The sequence below is a fragment of the Limanda limanda genome, chromosome 17, assembly GCF_963576545.1.
Source record: "Limanda limanda chromosome 17, fLimLim1.1, whole genome shotgun sequence".
NCBI lineage: Eukaryota > Metazoa > Chordata > Actinopteri > Pleuronectiformes > Pleuronectidae > Limanda > Limanda limanda.
The window spans coordinates 24655876-24681561 of record NC_083652.1 but is presented as its reverse complement, the minus strand read 5'-3'; the positions used below and the strand labels follow the sequence as shown (position 1 = coordinate 24681561).

Below are 25686 nucleotides of genomic sequence, written 5' to 3'. Positions count from 1 at the left end.
ATCACGGAGACGTTGTGTTTCAGATTTTGCCGTTGGAGCTCCGTTCTCCGAAACAGGAAGTGTGATGATCTGGATCGGGAGTAGTGAGGGGGTTTCTACAGAACCGAGCCAGGTCTCTCCCTCTCTCTCTCTCTCTCTCTCTCTCTCCTTGTCTCTCTCTCTCTCTCTCTCTCTCTCCCTGTCTCTCTCTCTCCTTGTCTCTCTCTCTCCCTGTCTCTCTCTCTCTCTCTCTCTCTCCCTGTCTCTCTCTCTTTCTCTCTCTCTCTCTCTCTCTCTCTCTCTCTCTCTCTCTCTCTCTCCCTTTGTACTTGAACCTAATTTTGATGTCAACCTTCAAAATGAGAACTTTGGAACAAATGTCTGAAGGTGTGAAGACCAAACAAAGTTCAGATGAGTCCTCGTAATTCAGAAGTGTCATCACAATTCAGAACTAAAAACAAACAAACAAGAAAGATAAGGTTTAATAACCCCCCCCCCCCTGCAGGTGATCAGGGGCAGCAGTGTCGCTCCTCGGTTCAGGACGTTCGGGTTCTCTCTGTCTGCAGGTGTAGATGTTGATGGGAACAAGTATCCAGACCTGGTGGTTGGTTCTCTGGACGACACTGTCGCTCTGCTCAGGTGACTACCCGTGAATACCACTGGTGAAAAGTAATGAAGTACTTTTACAGCTGTGAGTTACTTCCCACTGCATATTACTGTATATTTCACAGGTATGTGCTGGACTGTGTTTACCTGAGACGATGTTAGGGTTAAGTCTAAATCTAATGATTTGATGACTCACGTTTTTAGTTGGTTGATTAATGAATCAATTGATTTCTTAGAACTCGTCCCGTCATCCACCTCAATAAAACACTCAGAATTTCCCCGGACATCGTCGACCCCGAAATCTGCGACTTCTGGTGAGATTCAGGTGACACCTGCTAACATGCTAACACGCTAACAGGCTAAAAGACTGACTCGTGTGTGTTTTTCTGTGTGTGTGTGTTTGTGTGTGTGTGTGTTTTTGTGTGTGGGTGTGTGTGTTTTTGTGTGTGAGTGTGTCAGCATTCAGGTTGAGTTGTGTTTCTCCTACATCTTCAGCACGGGAGAGAGGAATGACAGAGACAACATCAGTGAGTCCTCATGTGATGGTTGTTCTGACATCTGTGTGTGACCCCATCCATTCATCTATCCATCCATTCATCCATCCATCCATCCATCCATCCATCCATCCATCCATCCATCCATCCATCCATCCATCCATTCATCCATTCATCCATTCATCCATTCATCCATTCATCCATCCATCCATCCATCCATCCATCCATCCATCCATCCATCCATCCATTCATCCATCCATTCATCCATCCATCAATTCATCACAAACACACACACACTCAGTTCATTTTAAGTGTGAACCGGCTCAACACTGCAAACAGCTACTGGACACCAGTCAGCATTGAAAGGCAGAAGTAGAAGGGCGGGATCATTACACTCCTGTGACCAATCCTGCATGAGACTGCGGTTAGGCCCGCCTTTCTCATTAGCATAAGCACACAGAAATGAGGGAATAAATAAATGTGGAAATATATTTAAGACATTTATTTAGACATTTCTGTTGTTATTAACGTATTTATTTGTTTATTTCTGTATTAATTTCTGTATTTCCTTTTTTATTTATTTATTTATTTCTGTATTTATTTATACATTTATTTATACTCAAGTCATGTATGGTCCTCCATACACACTCAGGACTCAGAGTTTAAACGAGACCTGATCCGACTTTATCGATTCAGAACCAGACACACGACCGGACGACATCTGAATCCAATGAAACAGGAACTGGGAACGAAAACCAGTTCATCTTCATCTGCATGAACTGGGAACTCCTTCTTTTTAAGGGGAACTGGCTCAACACTGTTTCTGCAGATGGGCTCAGATTCAGATTTCACAATCACATTTAATTGTGTAAAGGTTTTGTAATATCCACCATCTGTCATTTCTGTTTCTGTTCCCACAACAATATACAGAGAAAACGGGTATTTTTCAGGCGTTTAGAAATGGTAATTAATCACCATTTATAGGTTATATATATTCCCAATATATATATCCTATATATAATCCTAACCCCCCATATATATATATATATATATATATATATATATATATATATATATCACCTGCTTCATGAACATCAGAGGTGATTTTCATGTTCCTTTGCTGTTACACAGTTTCTGTTTATTTATGTTTTGTGACCAATTTTTTTTTCTTTTCCTGATGCAACTTTGTCCCCTTGTGTCTGAAGCTGGTATGAAACATGGGAAAGTGGTATTTCTTCACAAACAGATGTTTTGTTGGTTCTAAGTGATTAATGTGTGTTTCTCGTCACAGCCGTTCACTTCGCTGTGGTCGCTGATGTCACCAGCCTGAAGCCTCGCCTCCGTTTCCACGACAACAGGCAGAGCACGTACTCTGGTTACCTGACAATGCCAAAGACACGATGTCATTCCCTGAGAGTCGGGCTGCTGGTGAGTTGCACACAGCTCGGACCACATCTGTCATGAGAGTGGCGCTGGAGGAAAGTAGTCGTTAAGTCTTGATCCTATGGGGAACAGGAAGGAGATTTATCAGATGTGGAAGAAGAAGCCATTCAACTTTGGAAGGGATCATTGGTTAGATAAATTGTTAGCTTTAGTGGAGGTATATGCTTTCCGAGAGTCCGTCTGGTTAGGATCTTTTGATCTGAAGGAAAATGTTTAAACTCTATTTCAATTTATTAAAATAAAAAATCAGAGAATCATTTAGTTTGATCCGTGTTTTCCACCTGAAAACTTGGCTTTAACAGCTGAGTGAACTCAATGCTTATGCTACCACAACTATTAGATCTTATCATCAGCGCCGCCGCTCCCATAACGCGCACTACGCGCTGTGCACCAAGTCCTGAGGGGGCACCAGAAAAATTGGCAACTGAAAAATCATCATAGTTATAATAATTATGTAGCCGAGCGTTTAGTTGTATCATAGGTCCGGCCTCAGCCGACAAGGGACACGAGAGCAGGTCATGCGCTCGGGACAGCACACCTGTTGATTCTCTGTTCATTTAACAACTTCACTCATCACAGAACCCACTTCCTTTGAAACGCCCTTTCAAAATAAGAGTCACTACAGACAACCCGCTTAGAACAGGAAATAGGAAATACAAATCAACCCTCAACAACTTCATTAAATAAAATAGCTTACAATCATAATGCCGATATTATTTCAGTATAGAAATATAAGGCACCTTTTGTGCATGTATATCACATAACAGGCAGAACAAGAGATATATTTAATTGCTCAAAAAAAAAGTTACATGACAAGTCCTGTCATTGAGAGTCCATCAGCAGGTGACAATGTAGAGACCTGTGTGCCCCCTCCAACTGATCCTGCTCTTTGGCCGCCACAAGTTTTAGACGCAGATCGTGTTGAAATAGTACGAAGAGGTCCATTTAAAATCCCATCAGATTTTAATTTTCCAAGGGGACTAGATGGCAGGGCGTTTCTTAGTAGCCTACAATTCAAAACACTCTCAAATGGAGAGAAAATCATGAGAAGTTGGCTTGTTTATTCGCAACAAAGCAAAGCTGTGAAGATTTTCTCATAACTTGAATTTGTGTGTTTGTTCTACATAGTGTGTTTACAAAGTAAAGTAAAATTGTGTGAATTTTCTGCTTCTAAATCTTTGCTTTATTGAAGAAGATTGCTAACTTGTACACTTCTGCTTTTAAGTTTGTATTTATGGATGACTATTTAATTTCTACGAAGATTTTGCACATCCCAATACTTGTGTGTATGTATGTTTTGGCTGTTCTGTGTACTGTGTTTACAAAGTAGATTTTCCTTTTTCGTTTTACTAAAATCTTAAACTGGCAGAAACAAACGTTTTTTTTCTCGGGGGGGGGGCATCATAAAGGAGTTATGCTTAGGGCACCAAAATTGCTAGCAGCAGCACTGCTAATCATACAAAGAAATTCTCTCTTGAAAATGTTTTGACTCCTGTTGATGTCTTCTGTTAAACACGAGTTTGATTAAAGGACGTTCTGCTGTGTGCGATAAGACTAAAAACGTGTTACTGCTCAGCTTTAATCAGTCTCCGATGAGGTCACTTCCTGTTTCTCTACCCGAATTCACATTAAAACAGGAAACTTTCTGCAGCAACAAATTAGCCTACGATGCTTCTGAAAAGACGAGGAGTTTTTTTCAAGGATCTGCTGCAGGCTGATTCAAGTTCATAATGTTCTTCACATGGTTCCTATCAGCTTATTTGAAGTTGTCACCTCTGTTGTCCGACGTTGAAGAATTTGTGAACATCATTCTGTTATTTTTCCCTAAAGTTCACTTCACGTTCCTGCTGCTCTTTCTCCAATCAGCTGATTTTCAGCCGCTGGTTTCATTTCGTTTCCATCAAGCTTCAGAGGCATGAAACCTGCAGAGAGAGAATCCTTCACATCCTGCACCTGTTCTGTCACATGACCTGATCTGAAACAAACAGGTTATTTTCTGATGTTCTGTTGTGTGTTTGTACTTCAGAATCCGATTAAAGACAAATTGCAACCTCTGGTCTTCTCACTGAACGTATCTTTGCACGAGAAGCCTCCCAAGAAAACGAGTGTCTTTCAGGATCTGAAGCTCCTCCCAGTGCTGAGCCACATCCCACAACCCATCCGAACCCAGGTCAGAACCTTTCACAAGCCCTGTCAGAACACATCAGAACCCGATCACAATCAGAATGCCACACAAAACTGAACAGAGCCCATCAAGATCCAGGTCAAGACACAAGAGTCCATTAAAATCATTCTGAGGTTAAAACTCTTCCAGATCAATGACCAAACTGATCAGAACGTATGTCAGAACCAGGTCCAGATCACAACAAGAACCAAGTACAGTCCACATACTGTTAAATCTGACATCAATCTCAGAGCCAGAATCAGAACCCAGTTAATGCAGGTCATAACCAGGTACCTTCAAATAAATAGATAATCTGCTTTAGAACCAGTTCTGTGAACTGCTCAAATGAGAACCTGTGTAGTGTTGACTGACTGTGGAATTTCTTCCTGTCTCAGATACATATCCAGAAGGCCTGTGGTGCTGATAACCGTTGCCATAGTAACTTGCAGATGACGGCCCAGTTCACAGACGAGAACCAGAAACCCCTCAGCATGTAAGAGAACCTTTGTCGCTCAGACTCAACCTGAGAACTTTACACTTGTTTTACAAGACATGAACAGACAGACTGAAGCAGGACATTGAAACTGGACTGTGTGTCTGTTCCACCAGACAGGTGCTGCTTTATCAGATGATTGACAGCTGTCATGTGACTGTGTGTTTCCAGGAAGAAGAACAAACAAGTGTTGAACTACAACTCCGGCATTAACAGATTGTTTTTGGAGGTTAACGTCAGCAACACACCGTCAGTGGGCCGCCACGCCGAGGACGCTCACAACGCCATGTTGACCATCAGCATCCCACCATCACTCACGTACTCCGGAATTCGAACAAAGGCAGTGACGGTAAAAGCCTTTTAGTTTGTCCTCACACAGACCCCGCCCACAATCTGATGTTATGTGTTCCTGTGGATAAAAGTCACACATTAGTCAGTAAAGTTCAGGAAACGTGTTTTCAAGTCCGGCAGAATCCCACGTGGAAGCTCATGTTGTGTTGTGTGTTGTGTGTTGTGTGTTGTGTGTTTGTGTTTCAGGCTGACGTCACAGCAGCAGAATGTTCTGTGCAGCACTCGGTTCTTCAGTGTGAGCTGGGGAACCCGTTCAAGAGCAACCACAAGGTAAACAAGGTTCTACTCATTCTCACAGTGTAGTATTACTGCTACTACCAGTACTACTGTCTGTAGTATTGTCTATTTCACTTTGAGTAATACTGTCTGACGTTTTGTCTGTACTGTTGGTAATATCTGGAATACTGTCTGTAGTACTGTCTCTACTGTCTTTGATGCTGTCTGTAGCAGTGTGTGAAGTAATATCTGTAACACTGTCTGTTGTACTTTGTGTAGTACTGTCTCGTGTGCTGTCTGTAGTACAGTATGTTGTACTGCGTGTGGTCCTGTCTGTAGTACCGTGTGTAGTACTGTGTAAAGTTTTGTCTGTACTGTAATGTAGTATATTCTGTAGAACTATCTATACTGTGTGTAGTGCCGTATTACTGTCTGTAGAACTGTCTGTAGTTTTGTTTGTAAGACCGTCTTTAGTACTGTCTGTACTGTGTGTAGTATTGTCTGTTCGACTGTCTGACATACTGTCTGTACTGTGTGTAATACTATCTTTAGTTAAGTAGAGATACTGTCTGGGATTCTGTGTGTTGTACTTTGTGTAGTCCTGTCTGCAGAACTATGTGTAGTACTGTCTGTAGCAGTCTGTGTAGTACTGTATTACTGTCTGTAATATTGTCTTTACTGTCTGTACTGTGTGTACTAATACTCGATCTCTGTCCGGTTCAGGTTCAGTTGTTCATCATATTTCAAACGTCTGACATCAGTTTGGAAACAAGAGAAATTCAGACTCTGCTGCAGCTGTCAACGTAACATACACACACACAGACACACACAGACACACAGAGATGCACACACGCACACTTGTATGAACAGATGTTGTGTGTCTGTCTCTTCAGTCTCAGTGAACAACATCTGTCTCCTGTCTCTGTCTCCATGTTGGTGGAATATTCACTGCAGACGTCCCTCACACTGTAAGTTTTAAACCAATCAGGTTCGAGATTCTATGAAACAAAGTGAAAGTCTTTAGTTTAAACGTCACAACATGAACTTTAACCTCCGGCCTTTGACCTGATTTTATCCTGACAGAATCAGTTCACCAGGCCCCGCCTCCTTCAGTGGTCATGTGATCGGTGAATCAGCCACAAAGAAGACAGAGGACGTCGGCAGTTTGCTGCTCTTCACCTTCCAGGTTCATATCAGACCCAACGCGTTAATAACGATTCAAAACAATGGCGTGACCTGTGACCTTCTCTCATAGGTGCACGTCAACGGGAAGCCACTGGGTAACCAAGGCAACCTGGAGGTGGAGTTTAATTGGCCGAGTGTTCTGTCCAATGGGAAGTGGCTGTTGTACCTCACAGAGATCCGAGTGCACGGCACATCCGAGCCTCGCTGCAATCCGCCAGATGACATCATCAACCCTCTCAACCTTGTGGTAACCATGACAACAACAGCCTCACATTGGACAATATTAAGACAAGGTTGATTCTTTACAAACTTATTAACTGTCATTTCAGGAAATAATTTTTCAGAATTGGAGAGGACAAACAACATTAAATATCAAAACATAAACAGCAGGAAAGGGATTATGCAAAACGTTGTGAAACATTTCAGCGTGGATTGTTCTTCCTGTTTGTTCAGCTGCCAATGGAGAAGAGGAAGGGGAGGGGTCTGGAGGAGGAGATGAGGGGGAGGAGTCTAGAGGAAGAGAAGAGGAAGAGTGATAAATCTCCACCCATCCTCCCCCTGCATCAACAGAAGAGAAAGTCCTACACTCTGGTACTAAACTTTTGAACTCACCATGCAGTACTGCAGTTAAACTCATAGGGGCGCTGCAGAGTTGAGCAAAAAGAAACTCACCTGGTTGTGTAATGTTCAAATTATTTTAGACAAAAAAAATTCATCCTCAATAAATATAATGGTTTTGAGCTCAGTTAATATAAAGAAATATATATTTATGTATAAACATAAGTGTGTGTCTGTGTGTCGACAGGACTGTGTTCATGGAGCCAAATGTGTGACGTTCGTTTGTCCGTTAATCAACATGAAAAACTCAGCAACCCTGAGTGTGAGAGCGAGAATCTGGAACTCAACTATGATCGAGGTAAAGTTCACGCTGCATATAAACACAGTCAGTGACTGTAAATAAATCCATTATATATCTATTTCATTGTTAAAATTTATTTTGAATTCTGAGTAAAATCTGTCATTGGCAGAAATGAATAGCGAAATCAAATCTCCACAGTAAGTTTATTTTTGTTAGGATTACAGCGATGCCAGGAGTGTGTTGGTTCGAGGTCGGGCGACCCTGAAGCTGCGGACTCACAAACACACCATCAACATCGGGTCTCACAGCACTGAGGTAACACAATCAGCTGGTAGCGCCTCCTGTAGATTGCACATTTGTCCATGTTTTTAGTTTCCTGTGTCACATCTTCCTCTGCAGATTGAGGTCCACATTTACCCAGACCCGGGGCAACAGGTGGACTCCAGCGCCCCCTGGTTTATCATCGGCGTGTCCGTGGTGGCTGGAGTCTTACTGCTGGCTCTGATCTGCCTGGTGCTCTGGAAGGTAAACTCAAGATGTAGGCCTGGTTTAAGTTGTAGGATCCACTACAGAGCAAACAAGATTAGTCACAAAATAATTTGTGCCATTTTTATTTTCAGAATTCTTGTATCCATAAAATGATGAATTTTTTATCACAGCATGTTGGTAATGTGCTGTTGTGTCACCCCCTGCTGTCCAGTGTGGGTTCTTCAGGAAGGCCGGCACCAGAGAGCTGTACGAGGCAAAGTCGCAGACGGCTCACGTGAAGGAGGCGGAGTCTGAGCACGAGAGCCTGAGCGAGGAGCTCTGAGTCTGGGCACGATGCTGGAGGATGAGCCCTTCAGTCAGGACCAGCTCCAGGCCGCCTGCTTACTGACTGGTCCACTTACTGACTGGTCCACTTACTGACTGGTCCACTTACTGACTGGTTCCCTCACTGGCTGGTTTCCTCACTGACTGGTTTCCTTACTGACTGGTTCCCTCACTGGCTGGTTTCCTTACTGACTGATTTCCTTACTGACTGGTTTCCTTACTGACTGGTTCCCTCACTGGCTGGTTTCCTTACTGACTGGTTTCCTTACTGACTGGTTCACTGACTGACTGGTCCACTTACTGACTGGTTCCCTCACTGGCTGGTTCCCTCACTGGCTGGTTTCCTTACTGACTGGTTCACTTACTGACTGGTTTCCTTACTGACTGGTTTCCTTACTGACTGGTTCACTTACTGACTGGTTTCCTTACTGACTGGTTTCCTTACTGACTGGTTCCCTCACTGGCTGGTTTCCTTACTGACTGGTTCACTTACTGACTGGTTTCCTTACTGACTGCTTTCCTTACTGCCTGCTTACTGACTGGTTTCCTTACTGACTGGTTTCCTTACTGACTGGTTCCCTCACTGACTGGTTCACTTACTGACTGGTTTCCTTACTGCCTGCTTACTGACTGGTTTCCTTACTGACTGGTTTCCTTACTGACTGGTTTATTTACTGACTGGTTCACTTACTGACTGGTTTCCTTACTGACTGGTTTCCTTACTGCCTGGCTAACTTACTGACTGGTTTCCTTACTGGCTGGTTTCCTTACTGACTGGTTTCTTTACTGGCTGGTTTCCTTACTGGCTGGTTTCCTTACTGACTGGATAACTTACTGACTGCTTTCCTTACTGGCTGGTTTCCTTACTGACTGGTTTCTTTACTGGCTGGTTTCCTTACTGGCTGGTTTCCTTACTGACTGGATAACTTACTGACTGCTTTCCTTACTGGCTGGTTTCCTTACTGGCTGGGTCACTTACTGGCTGGTTTCCTTACTGACTGGTTTCCTTACTGGCTGGTTACCTTACTGACTGGTTTCCTTAATGCCTGGCTAACAAACTGGATAACTTACTGACTGCTTTCCTTACTGGCTGGTTTCCTTACTGACTGCTTTCCTTACTGGCTGGTTTCCTTACTGGCTGGTTTCCTTACTGACTGGTTTCCTTACTGGCTGGTTTCCTTACTGACTGGTTTCCTTACTGGCTGGTTTCCTTACTGACTGGATAACTTACTGACTGCTTTCCTTACTGGCTGGTTTCCTTACTAGCTGGTTTCCTTACTGACTGGTTTCCTTAATGCCTGTCTAACAAACTGGATAACTTACTGACTGCTTTCCTTACTGGCTGGTTTCCTTACTGGCTGGTTTCCTTACTGGCTGGTTTCCTTACTGGCTGGTTTCCTTACTGACTGGTTTCCTTACTGGCTGGTTTCCTTACTGGCTGGTTTCCTTACTGACTGGTTTCCTTACTGACTGGTTTCCTTACTGACTGGTTTCCTTACTGCCTGGTTTCCTTACTGCCTGGTTTCCTTACTGCCTGGTTTCCTTACTGACTGGTTTCCTTACTGGCTGGTTTCCTTACTGACTGCTTTCCTTACTGACTGGTTTCCTTACTGCCTGGTTTCCTTACTGGCTGGTTTCCTTACTGACTGGTTTCCTTACTGACTGGTTTCCTTACTGGCTGGTTTCCTTACTGACTGGTTTAGTCTCAACCTGCTTCTGATCGATCACTTTGTCAATAATAAACATTGATGAGTTCATTCAGATTTACAGTGAAATGTCTCGTTCGGAGGTTTAATGGTAATTTGTTGCTGAGTTTCACAGTTCACGTCTTTACTCGTGTTTGTGTGTCGCTGTGTGTGTATCTGTGTGTATCTGTTTGTGTATCTCTGTGTGTATCTGTGTGTCTCTGTGTGTGTATCTCTGTGTGTATCTGTCTGCGAACATTTAATCAGTTTCATGTAAATTGAGTGAAATAATCCAGAGTTGTGAAACAGCGCCCCCAGCCAGTCCGTGGTCAGTCAGGGTATCACACTGTTGTTGAAATAGCTTAATTTTGTAGCTGCGTTAAACGAGCGATTCTCAAAGATAATACACTAATTTAAAGTGTATGTTCCTTTTATACCCACAGGGGGCAGCAGGACCTGGTTTACATGTTTGCGTGTTATCCGTAGTCAACATTTCACTATCTCGTGTTTTTAAAATTTACAGTGACGACATTGATTTATTGAATTAATTAAATCTTTATGTGATGCTGTAATGTTTCCCATAATGCACCACTACCCAGAATCCTCTGGGAGTCTAAGATACAGTCAGATCCCATTCTTCATCTTCACCCTCATCTTCATCGAGATCAAACTCATTCACCTGAAAAACAAAATTACATTTGTTTTAAGACAAATCATGTTGGTTGTAAATGTCTGTGTTATATGAAAATGTTCGTAGACTAAACAACGATTTTGTATATACATATATATGGATTGTATAAATAAATATTCATTTTGATGTGTTGGTGTATTATGGACATATATCATGTATGTTTGACTGACATGAACGACTCCTTCGATGTTCTCAGGTAAAATCTGATCTGACGTCTGTTTCACCTCCACCATCACTTTACCATTTTCTACAGAAACACACACACACACACACACACACACACACACACACACACACACACACACACACACACACACACACACACACACACACACACACACACACACACACACACACACACACACACAATCAATACCTGCAACTGATCATCAATAAACATCAATTCATCACTGTCACATTTGAACAGTATAAATAAAGTTACAGTCACATTAACATGAATAGTAACAGATATACCCAGGAGAATGAGCAGGACTGTGTTGAAGGCCTGAACCAGAGCTTTGTCTCTGACCAACTTCTGGAGTTTACAACGTTTGTGTAGCAAAACCTCTGGGCCTGAACAAAGAGACAACATCTGGATGTTATATAAAACACACACACACACACACAAAACAAACATAAAATCCTAGAGGAAACGCTGGAATACTTACCAACAACAAAAGAAACCTAAATAACATATACTGAGCCAAATGTTTAATATTTCTTAAATTTTTGTTAACAGAGCCAGGGAGGGCATTTTATGTATTGTTTTGGTTATCTGGTTTATTTTATATATGTTTTATTTATATATTAAAGGGGTAAAATTATATATGTGTAGCTATTTTCAATTCTTATTCAAATGTAAGACGAATATTAAAGCATTAAATACATTGCTCATTAAAAGGGTGAACGTCTAATATTATTAAATCAGTGGTTTTAAATGGTTTCAAGATGACAATAATATCAGTTATCACAATCATTTCTGGGACAACAATTGTGTTATTGTGACAGTTCTACCTTAATAATTCTAATAAATCTCATGATCCAGAGGAAACACTGTATGGATAACTTGCTCCTTGTCTCCAGCTGATGTGAGGTGCGTCCTCACCTGTGCAGGTGAAGCTGTCGTTGACCACGGCTGCTCCTCTGGTCGTCTGTCCGTGACGGGGGAAGTTGAGCTGCAGCAGGCAGCCGAACCTCAGCCTCCTGACTCCACCCTCCTCAGCACCTCCTCCACCCTCCTCAGCACCTCCTCCACCCTCCTCAGCTTCATCGCTCAGCTCCTTCAACTGAGGAAAGATACCACAGGAAGTTACCTGCCTTCACACTGACTCACGGGTGTGTGAACAAAATGTGTTTCTTACTGTGATGATGTTATAGGTCCAGCCATTGAATCCCAGGCAGTGATTGGCCAGTTCCAGGCAGCGGGCGTGACTCAAAGGTCTGCTGCTGTCAGACAGGAAGTGAGGGGTGTGTTTGGAGCTCAACCTCACCTGAACACACACAACTTTTGATTAGTTTGAAAACTGATCGCTTTCTGTCGACCAATCACACACTGCATTTTAGTAGGACACTCAAGTGACCTTGAGTGGGACGTCCTGGAACAGCAAGCGTCCATCAGTCTGTCGTTGAGCCTTCGACGAATGAGAAGCCGAGAAAAACTTGACGATGGCAGAGAAGCCGGAGGGTTGGAGGGGAGCGTTAGGACGCACCTTCAACAGGTAGAGAGGACCGAAAGACGAGAAGACACCGAACAATCTGTCCTGAACACACAAACACACACAACACTAAACATCTGCTTGTGAGACTGTGAGGTCAGAAGTCCGATAAGTGTGGACTCACGTAGATCTGAGCCTCGGTGAGAAGTGACTGAAGGTTCCAGACAAACAGAGTCTTATTGTTCTCCACAGGAACCACGAACTCCACCATCTCCACGTCCATCTCAGCTCACTGGAGTCACAACAACAACAAACACCTGTTGAAAGGGTTAGGGTTACTGACCAACATATAACCAACATGCTAACAAACCTACTAACCAGCATGTTAACATACATAATAACAAACATGCTAACAAACCTACTAACCAACATGTTAACCAACATGCTAACTTACCTACTAACCAGCATGTTAACATACATAATAACAAACATGTTAACAAACATACTAACCAACATGTTACCAAACACACTAACCAACATGTTAACAAACATACTAACCAACATGTTAACAAACATACTAACCAACATGTTACCAAACACACTAACCAACATGTTAACAAACATACTAACCAACATGTTAACAAACATACTAACCAACATGTTACCAAACACACTAACCAACATGTTAACAAACACACTAACCAACATGTTAACAAACATACTAACCAGCATGTTAACCAACATGCTAACAAACCTACTAACCAGCATGTTAACCAACATGTAACCAGCATGTTAACATACATGTAACCAGCATGCTAACAAACCTACTAACCAGCATGTTAACATACATAATAAAAAACATGCTAACAAACCTACTAACCAACATGTTAACCAACATGCTAACAAACCCACTAACCAGCATGTTAACATACATAATAACAAACATGTTAACAAACATACTAACCAACATGTTACCAAACATACTAACCAACATGTTACTAAACACACTAACCAACATGTTAACAAACATACTAACCAGCATGTTAACCAACATGCTAACAAACCTACTAACCAGCATGTTAACCAACATGTAACCAGCATGTTTACAAACATACTAACCAACATGTTAACAAACATATTAACTGACATGTTTACAAACATAATAACAAACATGTTAACAAACATACTAACCAACATGTTTACAAACATAATAAAAAACATGCTAACAAACCTACTAACCAACATGTTAACCAACATGTTATCAAACCTACTAACCAGCATGTTAACCAACATGCTAACAAACCTACTAACCAGCATGTTAACCAACATGCTAACAAACCTACTAACCAACATGTTTACAAACATACTAACCAACATGTTAACAAACATAATAACTGACATGTTTACAAACATAATAAAAAATATGCTAACAAACCTACTGACCAACATGTTAACCAACATGTTATCAAACCTACTAACCAGCATGTTAACCAACATGCTAACAAACCTACTAACCAACATGTTAACCAACATGCTAACAAACATACTAACCAGCATGTAAACCAGCTTAATCAGCGTGTAACACTGATTCATTGACCCTGGATTAGTTAACTTACCAGATGTAGTTAAACCAAGTTAAATCAATCTGGTGTAAACATGACCTTTAAACTAACCTGTTAACTAACATGCTAACTAACCTGCTAAATAACCTGCTAACTAACCTGCTATCTAACATGCTAACTAACCTGCTAACTAACCTGCTATCTAACATGCTAACTAACCTGCTAACTAACCTGCTATCCAACCTGCTATCTAACATGCTAACTAACCTGCTAAATCGGTTTCAATGTCGTTCGTTTTTTTTCCTCACTTTTTTCAAACAGGATTTCCCATGCGTCCGCTGAGGGCCGGTTCTACTGCAGTGGCCAATCAGAACTCTGCATGAGTGACGATAGCTCCAACAGACCAATCACAGCGTCCCGTAACACTCGTTCTTCTTCTTCGTAAGGTTTATTAGCGGGAGGCACCCAACGTCAACGTGGATTAGCGCCACCTGCTGAGTGTTTTTCTTCACGACTGCTCTCAGCTCCCAGTGTGTGTGTGTGCGTGTGTGTGTGTGTGTGTCTGTGTGTGTGTGTGTGTGTGTCTGTGCGTTCCTTCACTTTCATTTTCTGTCATGTCACAGGAAGTGAGACCTCAACACAATAAAAGCAGGGACTTTTTATCAGATTCAAATTGTTGAAGACATTTAAATAACAATAAATTATAATATATGAAAAATGAATTATTGTGAAGTTAATTAATATAAAAAAACGTTTAAATTCTTTTTTTGAATCTCCGCACTGTCATTTCATGAATATGATACTTTATTCTGAAAGTCTCACCGGTTTCCCTTTTCTCTGGGGTTTGATTGGCTCGCTTTCGCTTTCCGGTCTGTGATGTGCGCCCCCCCCCCCCCCTCACACACACACACACACACACACACACACACACACACACAACGAAACACCAGTCAAGTAATATATAATTAATACATATAGAACAATAACACAAATATAAAAAACATGAACTTATTTCACTGTGCTTTACATTGATCTAATAAATCACAACAACCTTTAAATTTTAAACTTTATATATATTTGTATATTTCCATATGTTAACTTTCAAAAACCCTGAAAGAACTTTCTCCTGAAAATTTCATATTTCACTAGTGAAAGGGTGTGAGTGTGTGTGTGTGTGTGTGTGTGTGCGTGTGTGAGAGTGTGTGTGAGTGTGTGTGAGTGTGTGAGAGTGTGTGTGGATGTGAAAGGAAAATGGAAACCGGGAATTTCTGTGTTTCACTTTGTTCTGCTTAAAAGTGTTCACCTTAATCAGGTAAGACACAAAACACAGACACAGAGCACGTCTTCATCATCATCACCATCATCTTCTTCATTGTAATTATCATCACCATCAACTTCTTCATCATGATCAGCTGGACCATCTTCCTCTGTGCCTTGACCCCTGCTCTCTGCTGTGATTGGCTCAGACACTACAATCACTATAGCAACGCCACTGTGACATCCCTTCGACGCATGGTGAGTAAATCGCATCAAAGTAGTAATACAAGTACCATACACGAGTACTTTGTAGCCTTACTGCGTCAAAGTATCAGAAGTATGTGATGGTGCGTTCAGAAGAAGTTGAACAGGAAGATTCTAAACTCTGAACTGGTCCTTTAAAGGTCCTGCTGTCTCGATGCTTGAATCTGTATTTATGAAGTGGATTTATAGGATAAGAGGTACACAGATGAATCAATATTAAAATACACACACACTCACATATTTTAATTAAAAATAATAAAAAGACTGTGTATATTTGAGTATATAGAAAAGTGATATAAATCGTATCTTAAATCTTTGAAGACACACATATCAATGTTTGTAAATATGATGTAATGAATTTATTTTTCAGGGAGGTCAGCTGACTGAAGACGAGAGTCCAGTTTCCTTTCCATACACACTTTACGCAGAAGTACGCCTCGATCAGGTAATTCATCCATCCATCCATCCATCCATCCATCATTCAATCAATCCATTCATCCATTCATCCATTCATCCATTCATCCATTCATCAGACACATATATGTAAAAAACAAAATGGTTTAGTTGATGACCTCTCTCTGTTTCCAGGTAGATTCTCAGTTGATTTTCATCAGAGACAGTTTGTCAAGGATCTCTAACCTCTATCGCCATGACAACCTCTCCTCGTATCCCGTTACCTGGGATACAGACATGACTCATCACTTCCTGGTCAACCTCCATCGACTGAAAGAAGAAATGAGCACATGTGTGAGTACAAAAGAAATACTTCTAAGGACCTTAATACTCCTATAGTATTTTAAGTATTCAAAGCAAAGTATTTGAACTACTCAAGGTAATATACTTAACGCACTCAGACTGTGTGTGGCTGTGGCTGAGGGGTAGAGCGGTCGTCTGAAGGTCGGCAATGTGTGTGTGAATGTAAACCTGGACTTTAAAGAGCTTTGAGGGTCATCAAGACTGGAAAAAAGTATATAAATACAAAACCATTTAAAGTACTTTGCCATGTTTTTGTTTTTCAGGTGTTGACTAAGAAACATTTAAAAAAACCACTGAGGAAATACTACAGGAACCTACTCAGACAAACTCTGTACCACACTGTGAGTACTTATACTGTGAAATACTGTCTACAGTAATGTGTTTACTGACTGAACGATGGATTGTAGTTATAATAATAATAAATCTGATTCATGTAGTTCAGTGTACCCAGGGTACTACTACTGACTGTATAACTTATTGTAGTATTTTGTGTACAGGGTGGTAGTACTGCATCATGGGAACTCATCAGGAAAGAAACAGAACTTCATCTTGATCAGTTGCAGCTTCTCGTCGCCTCCGTCATAAACTCTACTGCCAGCAGGAGGCGCTCTACACAAGGATAATACTGAGTCTGTTTTCTAATCAAATTATCATGTTGTTCATGTGTTAGGTTATCATGTTAGTTATTTATTTATCATATAAAATTGTTATGTATTTGTTTATCATAATATAATGTTAGCTTTTTATTTCATATTATGTTGTTTTTTATCATATTATCATGTTATTTATTTGTTTATCATATTATGTTATTTATTTTTTTATCATGTTATTTATTTGTTATCAAATTATCCTGTTATTTATCGATTAGTGACTGTATAAAAAGACGACAGCCCATCACACTGTTGAAATATGACATTACAAGAAATGAAATGATTTTATTCATCTCAGGGAATCAGTTCATTTTCATTTCATGGTTTTACATATGATCATATAACAAATAATGAAATACTATGAATAATACACAGTGTTTTCATCTATAAATGACCTCACCATCTTCTTCCTCACTGTGTTTTCATGCTACTGACAAAGTCTTCAATGATTAAAAGATTAAATATGATCATTCACCTGAACTTTCATTCTTTCAATAATCATCAGTAAAACGGCTCTAAATATATTGCTGAATGTGCAAGTTATGTATTAATATTTTTGCATTAACACAATTAACATGATGTCCTAACACAGATTTTTGTCTCCATGACAAACGAGAGGAGGCAGGGCTTCAATTTAGCTATGTAATTGAACGTAGCTCTCTGGAAAGAAGCCTTTGTTTCCGTTAAGGAATCCCTCACACCAGCCGTCGTCATGGCGATGCGTCAGGTAGATGGTTTCACCCTCAGTGAGGTGCAGGTCATCGGGTTTCGTAGCCTCATAGCTGTACAGCACCACCACTGGACAAACAGGGAAACTGCAGTTAGAGGAGGCGAACAAACACCCTGCAGAGCTGACTACAGCCCCCAGGTGGAGCTCTGCATTAGGGTGGTTGTCGTCATGGTGATAACAGGGTCCACTGAAAGACTTATATCTAGCATAAGTGTATATACTACAAATACTGCACTATCTGATTCTGTCTATGTGTTCTAGTAGTAGTAGTAGCAGTACTAGCAGTAGTAGTAGTGTAGCGTAGTAATAACAGTAGCAGTAGTACCTTTTTCCAGGTAATGTGGGGGGGCGTTAGAGTCTAAATCCACTGGTGGAGGGAGGGGTGGCATGATGTCCTCAAGGCCACTCTCATCATCCAATAGGAGAGGAGGTGGGGGGGCTGGGATCTCCAGATCTGAAAGAACAGTTTACAGGATCTGTGAGTGACAGCTGTGATTGGTCTGTTTTGTGGAGGCAGGCTTTTGACAGCGTGGCGTTTACCTGTACAGGTGTGTAGGGCTACTGCAGTTCAAAGAACCACCACTAGGAGCACTACCACTAGATGAGAATAGATAGCAGTTGTTTTCTTACCCAGGTGTTGGAGACGTGCAGGTAAGCAGAGCCGAGGCGAGGAAGCGGAAGAGGGGCGGGGCAGCAGGGGGAGGGAGGAGGAGGAGGGGGGAGGAGGACAGGGGGGAGGGTACGGGGGAGGAGGGGGGATCATCACTGACAGACAGAAAGACAAGCTGAGTCAGTACTATGATTAATGAAAAGAGTTATCGTCTGTTGGCAGAAACAATCTTTGTGCCTCACAGTCAATTAAGGTCTTAACTTCTCACTGAGGTTTGAAGGACCTGTTCCACCAGTCAGGACACTCAAGGACCTGAATGAAGACCTTAGAACTTCTGCCAGGGTTCCTGGAAACTGCTTCAGGACTTCTCAAACCTCACAGAACTGTTCCAGTAAAAAAATTATCAAGAACTCCAAAAAGAATCCTCACTGAAGGCCAATTTATGCCTCTCCGTTTTTTCTATTACGGACAGATAAGACCGCCCTATCCGTCGTGAAACGCTCTCTCCGACAGCTTTTCGTACACGTCTGATTTTTCTAACTATCCGTCTTCATGTTGGAGACCCGACGGACCGCTCTTGGCTGTGATTGGTCCGCAAACGACATCATTTCCGTATGACGTCATTTCCGTATTTCCGGACCTCAAACTTCCTGTTTACTTGTAGCAACAAACACGAACACAACTATGATTCTACGATTAATGTGACGTGTGTGTTAAGCCAGCGGAGTTGTCCGGCTGACGGTGGCTCGTTAGAGCACTGAGGGCATGTGTGCACGGTCACAGACGGTTATAACGAGCTTTCAAAACGGCGCTAGCAGGCTAGGCTAGCGGGCTAGCCACCATGCTAACTGCGGTGGTAACAGTGCAAGAACCCGCCGTCACGACTTTAATTCCACTTCTATCATGACACTGTTTCTATAATACCGTCAGGTTAGAAGCAAACACTGGATAGTAGTTAGTGTCGGGAGTCCCTGCTGACTGTGTGTGGAAGCTGGGGGGGAAGCTAGCTGGGGGGAAGCTAGCTAGCTCCGTGTAGCTTCAAGCTACATGTAGCCTCAAGCTGTGGGATTAGCAACACAGTTCGGAAACAAGACCGGGGAACCGCTGCGCTAAGAAACGATTACATCAGCATCTTGACCCGCTGGGTGTCACTTAATTTAGATCTGTTAGTTGCCATGGTTCAGTGTGTGGGAGGAGCTAACATGTCAACAGAGACACGTGGACTTCTTCTTCCCAAATGGGGTAGGCTTCTCTGAGCTCGTCTTCCGTTGCGCCACCTATGGGTTTGGCGGTGAATTTTTTCCGACGTAGACTGACGGAGAAGTAAAAATCAAAAAGACTCTTTGCCCTCCGCTGAGACCTCTCCGAGAAACGGACACGTAGTAGTATATAAGAGCCTTGAGTCCTCAAGCCTTCAAGCATCTCAAACTCGACTCACTTCATAATCCTGGTATTTATTCAAGGCCTCATTGAACTTTTCCATGGACTCAATGAACCTTTGCAAGGACCCTAAAATGTATTTAATGGCGCCTGTAACTCCTTTAAAATACCCAATACCTAACTGGAACAACCAACTTCAGGACCTCCTCTCTGTCTGTTTGTTTCTCAAGGGAACAACTGAACTCATCAGTAAATTATTGATTCTCTGTCTTTCAGTCAGACAGCAGAGGTGTCCTCGGTCGGCTTACATGATTGGGTAGCAGGTAGGAAGAGAGAGCGTGTGTAGTGGCAGCGGGAGGCGGGGCCTGAGCGGACCCGAAGAGAGAGAGAGCGAGTTGCAGGGGGCGAGCGTCGGCGACTCCTCCTGGAGGGGAGGGTCACTGCAGAAAAACACCCCAGAAGAAGAAAACTGAGAGAGGAAGAAGAACAAAATGAAACGTATCTAATGAATCCTGAACTAAAGAGTCACAGACACACATATGGAACTTTTTAATATCTTCATTCAAAAGTGTGGTCATTCAGTCTGAGAGCATGACTTGTTGAATTTATGTTCAGATTGTGTATTACTTTTCATCAAAACCCTGCCCTTGCACTCAAATAGCTCCTGTTTGCATTTAAATCTGCAAACGGTGTGTTTATTGTGATTGTTGCTCACAGCTCACTGCACTCGGCTGCTTTCTGTGCTCGTGAATCATCTGTTTCACATTTCTCCTCTGCTCTTGGATTTTTTGGGTGCAACAATCCTGTTGAAGTTCCTCAAACTGGACACCAGGTGTAGTGTTGAGCACTGGTCAACCAATGAAATGAATGAATGAATCCCTGCCTCCTGCTTTGTTTCAGAGCGTCCCGTGCGGGCGGTGACTCTTTAACCAGGTTCATCCAGAAAGCGCCAGAGAGAGCGAGCGGCGAGCGGCGCTCATCCACTCTCAACCTGAAAGACCACGCTCCTGAATAAAGAAAGCAAAAAGCTCCAGACACACACACACACGTACACACAGACAGGTACCGTCTACTTCCTGGCTAGGTGCCGGTGGAGGGGGCGGGGTTGGCAGCTCTGAGACGTCATTGGATAGCAGGAGGAAGCTGTCATCGTCAGAAGGAGGAGGGGGAGGGGAGGGAGGGGGGAAGCTGTTCTCCTCCACCACTGATGAGAGGTGATGTCACTCGGGGTTAGACCAATGATTAGTTCTGCTGATCTAGTTAACTGACGTGTTTGGGATTGTCTCACCTGTCTCAAGGGTTAGAGGCGGGCCTTGCGATGGACTGCTCTGATTGGTCAGAGCCTCTGAATGAGAGGGAGGCAAAGGAGGTGGAGGGGGCGGGGACGCCATGTCCCCTGATGAAGCAGGCGCAGGGGGCGAGACATCCTGAGACAACACCTCATTTGTTGTAGGAGGAGGAGTTGGGGGCGGGGCCTCATCCAGAAGTGTCGTGATGATGTCACCCTCAGGTGCAGCGGTCCAGGTGGTGGGGATGGCGGGCGGAGCTACAGGTTTCCCGAAACTGGAGCTGAAAAAAAACAAAAACAATAAATCAATACAAATACAGATGAATGTTAAATCAGGATTCAGTGTAGTTTGTTGCCGTGGAAACTGAAAGCTAGTCTGTGCACAACAGTAACTGAGATGCTAAGCAACGACTGGTTGGCGAGCAGTGGTTGCCACGGTAACAACATAGTGTCAGACCCGCAAACTTTGCCCTCTGATCAGTTCATCCAGACGGACCTGAAGAGACCACGCCTCCAACTCTTCCCACGGGTCGGACACGTGACGTTAACATGTGATCCAGCGTTTTCCTCAACTCATCACATACGATGTACAGACAGTAACTGTCGGGGGGGTTACCTGACGACAGGGGGCGCCACCGGGCACTGCACCGGCTCTGGAGGTTTGTTAGACCTGGAAAAAAACACACACACACATACAGACACAAATACATAAGACACAAACGTACGCACACAAAAATAGACACACACATTCGCACACTTCCTGTTACAGGCTGTGATGTGACAGAACTAACTGTGTAGACATGACCAACCTGATGGAGGCGCCGTGTTTGTGGATCGTTCCTGTTCTGTCCGCCTGCTTCCCAGAGACCTGGGGGGGGGGAGCATGAATGGATCCTGTGTCTCACACAGTTTCCCACGCTCAACAAAGAATGTGTGTGTGTGTGTGTGTCTTTGTGTGTGTCTGTGTGTGTGTGTCTTTGTGTGTGTGTCTTTGTGTGTCAGTAGTTAATACTTACTATTCAATAGAGTGAAAATAAAATATGAGCATTGATAAATTCTAATCTTTATATATTAAAAATATATAAATAACAAGGGTAAGTAATTTACTAAATGGTTATTTATGAAAGTTTTATCCTATTTAAACAGGTGGTATGTTCAACAATATACTGTGATCACCCCTGCTTTAATATATATATATATATACATAAGCACTGAAAATATCAAAAACATTCTGGAAAGCAAGTTAAAACAAATAAAATACAATAAATATATATATATATATATATATATATATATATATATATATATATATATGTGATAAAAATCACACAATATTAAGATGCTTCTGTAACAACCAGCTCCTGGATTCAATCCAATCCAAGATTTAAAGAAAAGATATTACAAACATGATACAACAAATATACAAATCAAATGAATAGCTTTTTATATTATTTAGAATCTATTTAAATAGACAGTCAAAAACATTCAGTATTTTTCAGTCATGAAAAGGTCCCAATTAAAATCAGTTGGAAAGAGCTCTTGGAGGTTAGTATTTATAAAAATACGATAAAAACATATTACTAAAAACTGGAATGGATCCATGTTTATTTAATCCGGATGGATCTATTATTTTTAATAAATGGATCCTTTCCCCTGCCCGTCATACCAGGGTTTAAAATGTGCTTAGAAAACATTCAATCTACAATCTCAGTAGTTTACTGTGGTACAGTCCAGTAGATTATAGTGGTACAGTCCAGTAGATTATAGTGGTACAGTCCAGTAGATTATAGTGGTACAGTCCAGTAGATTATAGTGGTACAGTCCAGTAGTTTACTGTGGTACAGTCAAGTCGATTATAGTGGTACAGTCCATTAGTTTACTGTGGTACAGTCCAGTAGATTATAGTGTTACAGTCCAGTAGATTATAGTGGTATAGTCCAGTAGTTTACTGTGGTACAGTCCAGTAGATTATAGTGGTACAGTCCAGTAGTTTACTGTGGTACGGTCCAGTAGTTTACTGTGGTACAGTCCAGTAGATTATAGTGGTACAGTCCAGTAGTTTACTGTGGTACAGTCCAGTAGATTATAGTGGTACAGTCCAGTAGATTATAGTGGTACAGTCCAGTAGTTTACTGTGGTACAGTCCAGTAGATTATAGTGGTACAGTCCAGTAGTTTACTGTGGTACAGTCCAGTAGATTATAGTGGTACAGTCCAGTAGTTTACTGTGGTACAGTCCAGTAGATTATAGTGGTACAGTCCAGTAGTTTATAAATACAGAAGATGTATCGAGTTTGAATGAGGAAGTTGAACTTCTTCTTCTGTGGTTCACTGCAGCTCTGACACTCCCTTTCAACTTCCTGTTAACTTCCTGTTAACTTCCTGTTCAGACTCAGAACACAACTTCAGTGCTTTTGTCGTTTGAAATTCAGATTCTCTGAAACAACAGATTCTAAACTTGTCTCATAGTTATGAATAAAAACTAACCAGAGGGGTGAAGTTTTTGTGAGTTTGTGAGTATTTGTGTGTCTGTGTGACTGTTTGAGTGTGTCTGTGGGGTACCTTCATGCTGTGTCCCAGGCCGTCCAGCTGCTGGTAGTTGATTGGTTGGCGGCTGTAAAGTGGGCGGGGCTGTACAGGCTTCGGGGGGAGGATCTTGTGGCTGCGTTGGACGCGTCTCACCGACGTGTAAACGCCGACTTCTCTCCTGGAAACTTTCTCTTTGTGCATCTCGACGGTCTGAGGACGACATGAAAAAAACACACTTCCTGTTTCCACAGAGTTTGATTCTTAACACACACACACACACACACACACACACACACACACACACACACACACACACACACACACACACACACACACACACACACACACACACACACACACACACACACACACACACACACACACACACACACACACACACACACACACACACAATATATTATAACCCTGTTATAATATAGTATTAATGACGTTTCTGTTAAACTGGGTTAACGACCATTTTGTACTTCTGTCATGTTAACACAAAAGGAGCAGAAGGAGGGGGCGGGGCTAACCTGACCAATGTGGTTGATGGATGACTCCATGTGACAGAGCTGATTGGTCTGAGCGTCGAACAGACTCAGGACGCTACAGGCCAGTGTGCTGATCTGGTAGGCAATGCTGGCCAGTGATTGGGTGGTGAAGGTTTTGGTTTCCTCCAGCGCCGCCATGCTGCCGTCACCTGACTGGAAACAAAGGGAACAGCCACAGTGAGGTGTTGCAGCAGAATGAGCCGGAAGCAGCACTAGCAGCATTAGTAGAAGCATTACCCGTGGTAGCAGTAGATGTAAGTAGCATTAGCATTAGCAGCACTGACCTCCAGGTAGTTGTCGTGACAGTATTGCGCCACCTTCAGGAGATTGTCATAATTCTCCATCAGAGCTTTCCTGGCGTTCGGAGCTTCGTCCAGAATCTTTGTCACGTCGTCGTTAAAGTTCTGATCCTTCATGTTGTCGCTCTGAGGTTCCACAGGTGGAAACAACAATCAATACCAATTACTGATTTATTGATCGATCAAAAAAATCTATTCTTCTGATGTTTGTCATTAAACTTCTCCTCCTGTCAATCAATCAATCAAGAAAATGTACATTCCGGATGAAACAACTGACTGACACACACACACACACACGCACACACACAACCACTGACACACACTCACTCACTCCTCACTCACACGCACACACACACACACGCACACACACAACCACTGACACACTCCCTCACTCCTCACTCACACGCACACACACACACACACACACACACACACACACACAACCACTGACACACACTCACTCACTCGCTCACTCACACGCACACACACACACACACACACACACACACACACACACACACAACCACTGACACACTTACACGGACACACACTCACATACACACACAAACACACACACACACACACACACACACACACACAACCACTGACACACACTCACTCACTCGCTCACTCACACTCACACGCACACACACACACACACACACACACACACACACAACCACTGACACACACTCAATCACTCACTTACTCGCACACGCACACACACACACACTTACACACAACCACTGACACACTTACACGGACACACACTCACATACACACACAAACACACACACACATTCACTCACACACAAACACACACACACTGACACACTTACACGGACACGGACACACACTCACCAGATGATCCTCTGACTGATTCTGATTCTGCTAAAACTTTTCAACCTGCAGACAAAGATCGTCTCTACTCGCACAGATGACTCACTTCTCATAAAAACTCAACTGCGACGGTTTCAAAGACCAACAGACACGACCGAAGTCTCACTCTGACCCAAACTTCAAACTTCAAACATGTGCTGATGGACTCACAGAGTTTAACGATCTCCTTCATAAAGCTCAGAGTGAGACCTCCTCCCTGTGGTCCCACCTCAGGGAACATGCTTGCATTTTTTCACTTTCGACAAAAGAGTTTACAAGAACATGAATTTCAAATAAT

At 42.4% G+C, this 25686-nt stretch overlaps 4 protein-coding genes across 10 annotated transcripts in view; 2 read left to right on the top strand and 2 right to left on the bottom strand.

Annotated features, from left to right (window-relative positions):
• The window catches only part of LOC133023756 (integrin alpha-3-like), a 12988-nt gene extending 4387 nt beyond the window's left edge, over positions 1-8601 (top strand). Inside the window, exons 10-27 of the mRNA XM_061090818.1 lie at positions 24-112; positions 485-618; positions 822-899; positions 1045-1112; positions 2371-2507; positions 4549-4692; positions 5082-5179; positions 5351-5519; positions 5717-5800; positions 6470-6549; positions 6640-6714; positions 6830-6932; positions 7002-7178; positions 7385-7522; positions 7737-7847; positions 8007-8105; positions 8190-8315; positions 8491-8601. Of these exons, the coding sequence (XP_060946801.1) occupies positions 24-112; positions 485-618; positions 822-899; positions 1045-1112; positions 2371-2507; positions 4549-4692; positions 5082-5179; positions 5351-5519; positions 5717-5800; positions 6470-6549; positions 6640-6714; positions 6830-6932; positions 7002-7178; positions 7385-7522; positions 7737-7847; positions 8007-8105; positions 8190-8315; positions 8491-8601 (2021 nt within the window). The remainder of the gene's footprint in view (positions 1-23; positions 113-484; positions 619-821; positions 900-1044; positions 1113-2370; positions 2508-4548; positions 4693-5081; positions 5180-5350; positions 5520-5716; positions 5801-6469; positions 6550-6639; positions 6715-6829; positions 6933-7001; positions 7179-7384; positions 7523-7736; positions 7848-8006; positions 8106-8189; positions 8316-8490) is intronic.
• Positions 8602-10174: 1573 nt separating this feature from the next.
• rdm1 (RAD52 motif containing 1) lies at positions 10175-14721 on the bottom strand. 6 transcript variants are annotated; one of them, XM_061090037.1, is made up of 8 exons: positions 14464-14721; positions 12819-12926; positions 12560-12739; positions 12341-12469; positions 12085-12265; positions 11454-11552; positions 11150-11226; positions 10175-10967 (listed from the first exon to the last, which is right to left on the bottom strand). In XM_061090037.1, the coding sequence occupies exons 2-8, from the start codon at positions 12915-12917 to the stop codon at positions 10902-10904; spliced, it is 831 nt and encodes a 276-aa protein (XP_060946020.1). In that variant the 5' UTR covers positions 12918-12926; positions 14464-14721; the 3' UTR covers positions 10175-10901. The 6 variants fall into 6 exon arrangements, with proteins under 6 accessions (XP_060946020.1, XP_060946018.1, XP_060946021.1 ...); XM_061090035.1 differs by having other exon boundaries at positions 12819-12951; positions 14505-14721; XM_061090038.1 differs by having other exon boundaries at positions 14505-14721.
• Positions 14722-15600: 879 nt separating this feature from the next.
• ifnphi1 (interferon phi 1) lies at positions 15601-17096 on the top strand. The gene is made up of 5 exons (XM_061090817.1): positions 15601-15711; positions 16088-16162; positions 16306-16464; positions 16737-16814; positions 16971-17096. The coding sequence occupies exons 1-5, from the start codon at positions 15601-15603 to the stop codon at positions 17094-17096; spliced, it is 549 nt and encodes a 182-aa protein (XP_060946800.1).
• Positions 17097-17383: 287 nt separating this feature from the next.
• On the bottom strand, positions 17384-25448 carry abi3a (ABI family, member 3a). 2 transcript variants are annotated; one of them, XM_061089926.1, is made up of 12 exons: positions 25371-25448; positions 24495-24635; positions 24193-24363; positions 23693-23869; positions 21941-21999; positions 21748-21801; positions 21132-21412; positions 20910-21047; positions 20152-20283; positions 18484-18618; positions 18179-18307; positions 17384-17921 (listed from the first exon to the last, which is right to left on the bottom strand). In XM_061089926.1, exons 2-12 carry the CDS (start codon positions 24624-24626, stop codon positions 17758-17760), a joined length of 1572 nt encoding a protein of 523 aa, XP_060945909.1. In that variant the 5' UTR covers positions 24627-24635; positions 25371-25448; the 3' UTR covers positions 17384-17757. The 2 variants fall into 2 exon arrangements, with proteins under 2 accessions (XP_060945909.1, XP_060945907.1); XM_061089924.1 differs by lacking the exons at positions 18484-18618; positions 20152-20283.
• Positions 25449-25686: the final 238 nt, after the last annotated feature.

What these genes read in the sequence shown, in the direction of transcription:
- ifnphi1 (XM_061090817.1), top strand. Translation starts at nt 15,601, where the DNA reads ATGATCAGCTGGACCATCTTCCTCTGTGCCTTGACCCCTGCTCTCTGC. An exon ending in TGACATCCCTTCGACGCATG is followed by an intron (nt 15,712 to 16,087) that starts GTGAGTAAATCG and finishes TTTATTTTTCAG; the next exon opens with GGAGGTCAGCTGACTGAAGA. An exon ending in CAGAAGTACGCCTCGATCAG is followed by an intron (nt 16,163 to 16,305) that starts GTAATTCATCCA and finishes CTCTGTTTCCAG; the next exon opens with GTAGATTCTCAGTTGATTTT.
- rdm1 (XM_061090037.1), bottom strand. Translation starts at nt 12,917, where the DNA reads ATGGACGTGGAGATGGTGGAGTTCGTGGTTCCTGTGGAGAACAATAAG. An exon ending in TCACCGAGGCTCAGATCTAC is followed by an intron (nt 12,740 to 12,818) that starts GTGAGTCCACAC and finishes TTGTGTGTTCAG; the next exon opens with GACAGATTGTTCGGTGTCTT. An exon ending in GGACCTATAACATCATCACA is followed by an intron (nt 12,266 to 12,340) that starts GTAAGAAACACA and finishes ATCTTTCCTCAG; the next exon opens with TTGAAGGAGCTGAGCGATGA.
- abi3a (XM_061089926.1), bottom strand. Translation starts at nt 24,626, where the DNA reads ATGAAGGATCAGAACTTTAACGACGACGTGACAAAGATTCTGGACGAA. An exon ending in GCCTCTAACCCTTGAGACAG is followed by an intron (nt 21,048 to 21,131) that starts GTGAGACAATCC and finishes ACCTCTCATCAG; the next exon opens with TGGTGGAGGAGAACAGCTTC. An exon ending in CCCACATTACCTGGAAAAAG is followed by an intron (nt 17,922 to 18,178) that starts GTACTACTGCTA and finishes CTGTTTGTCCAG; the next exon opens with TGGTGGTGCTGTACAGCTAT.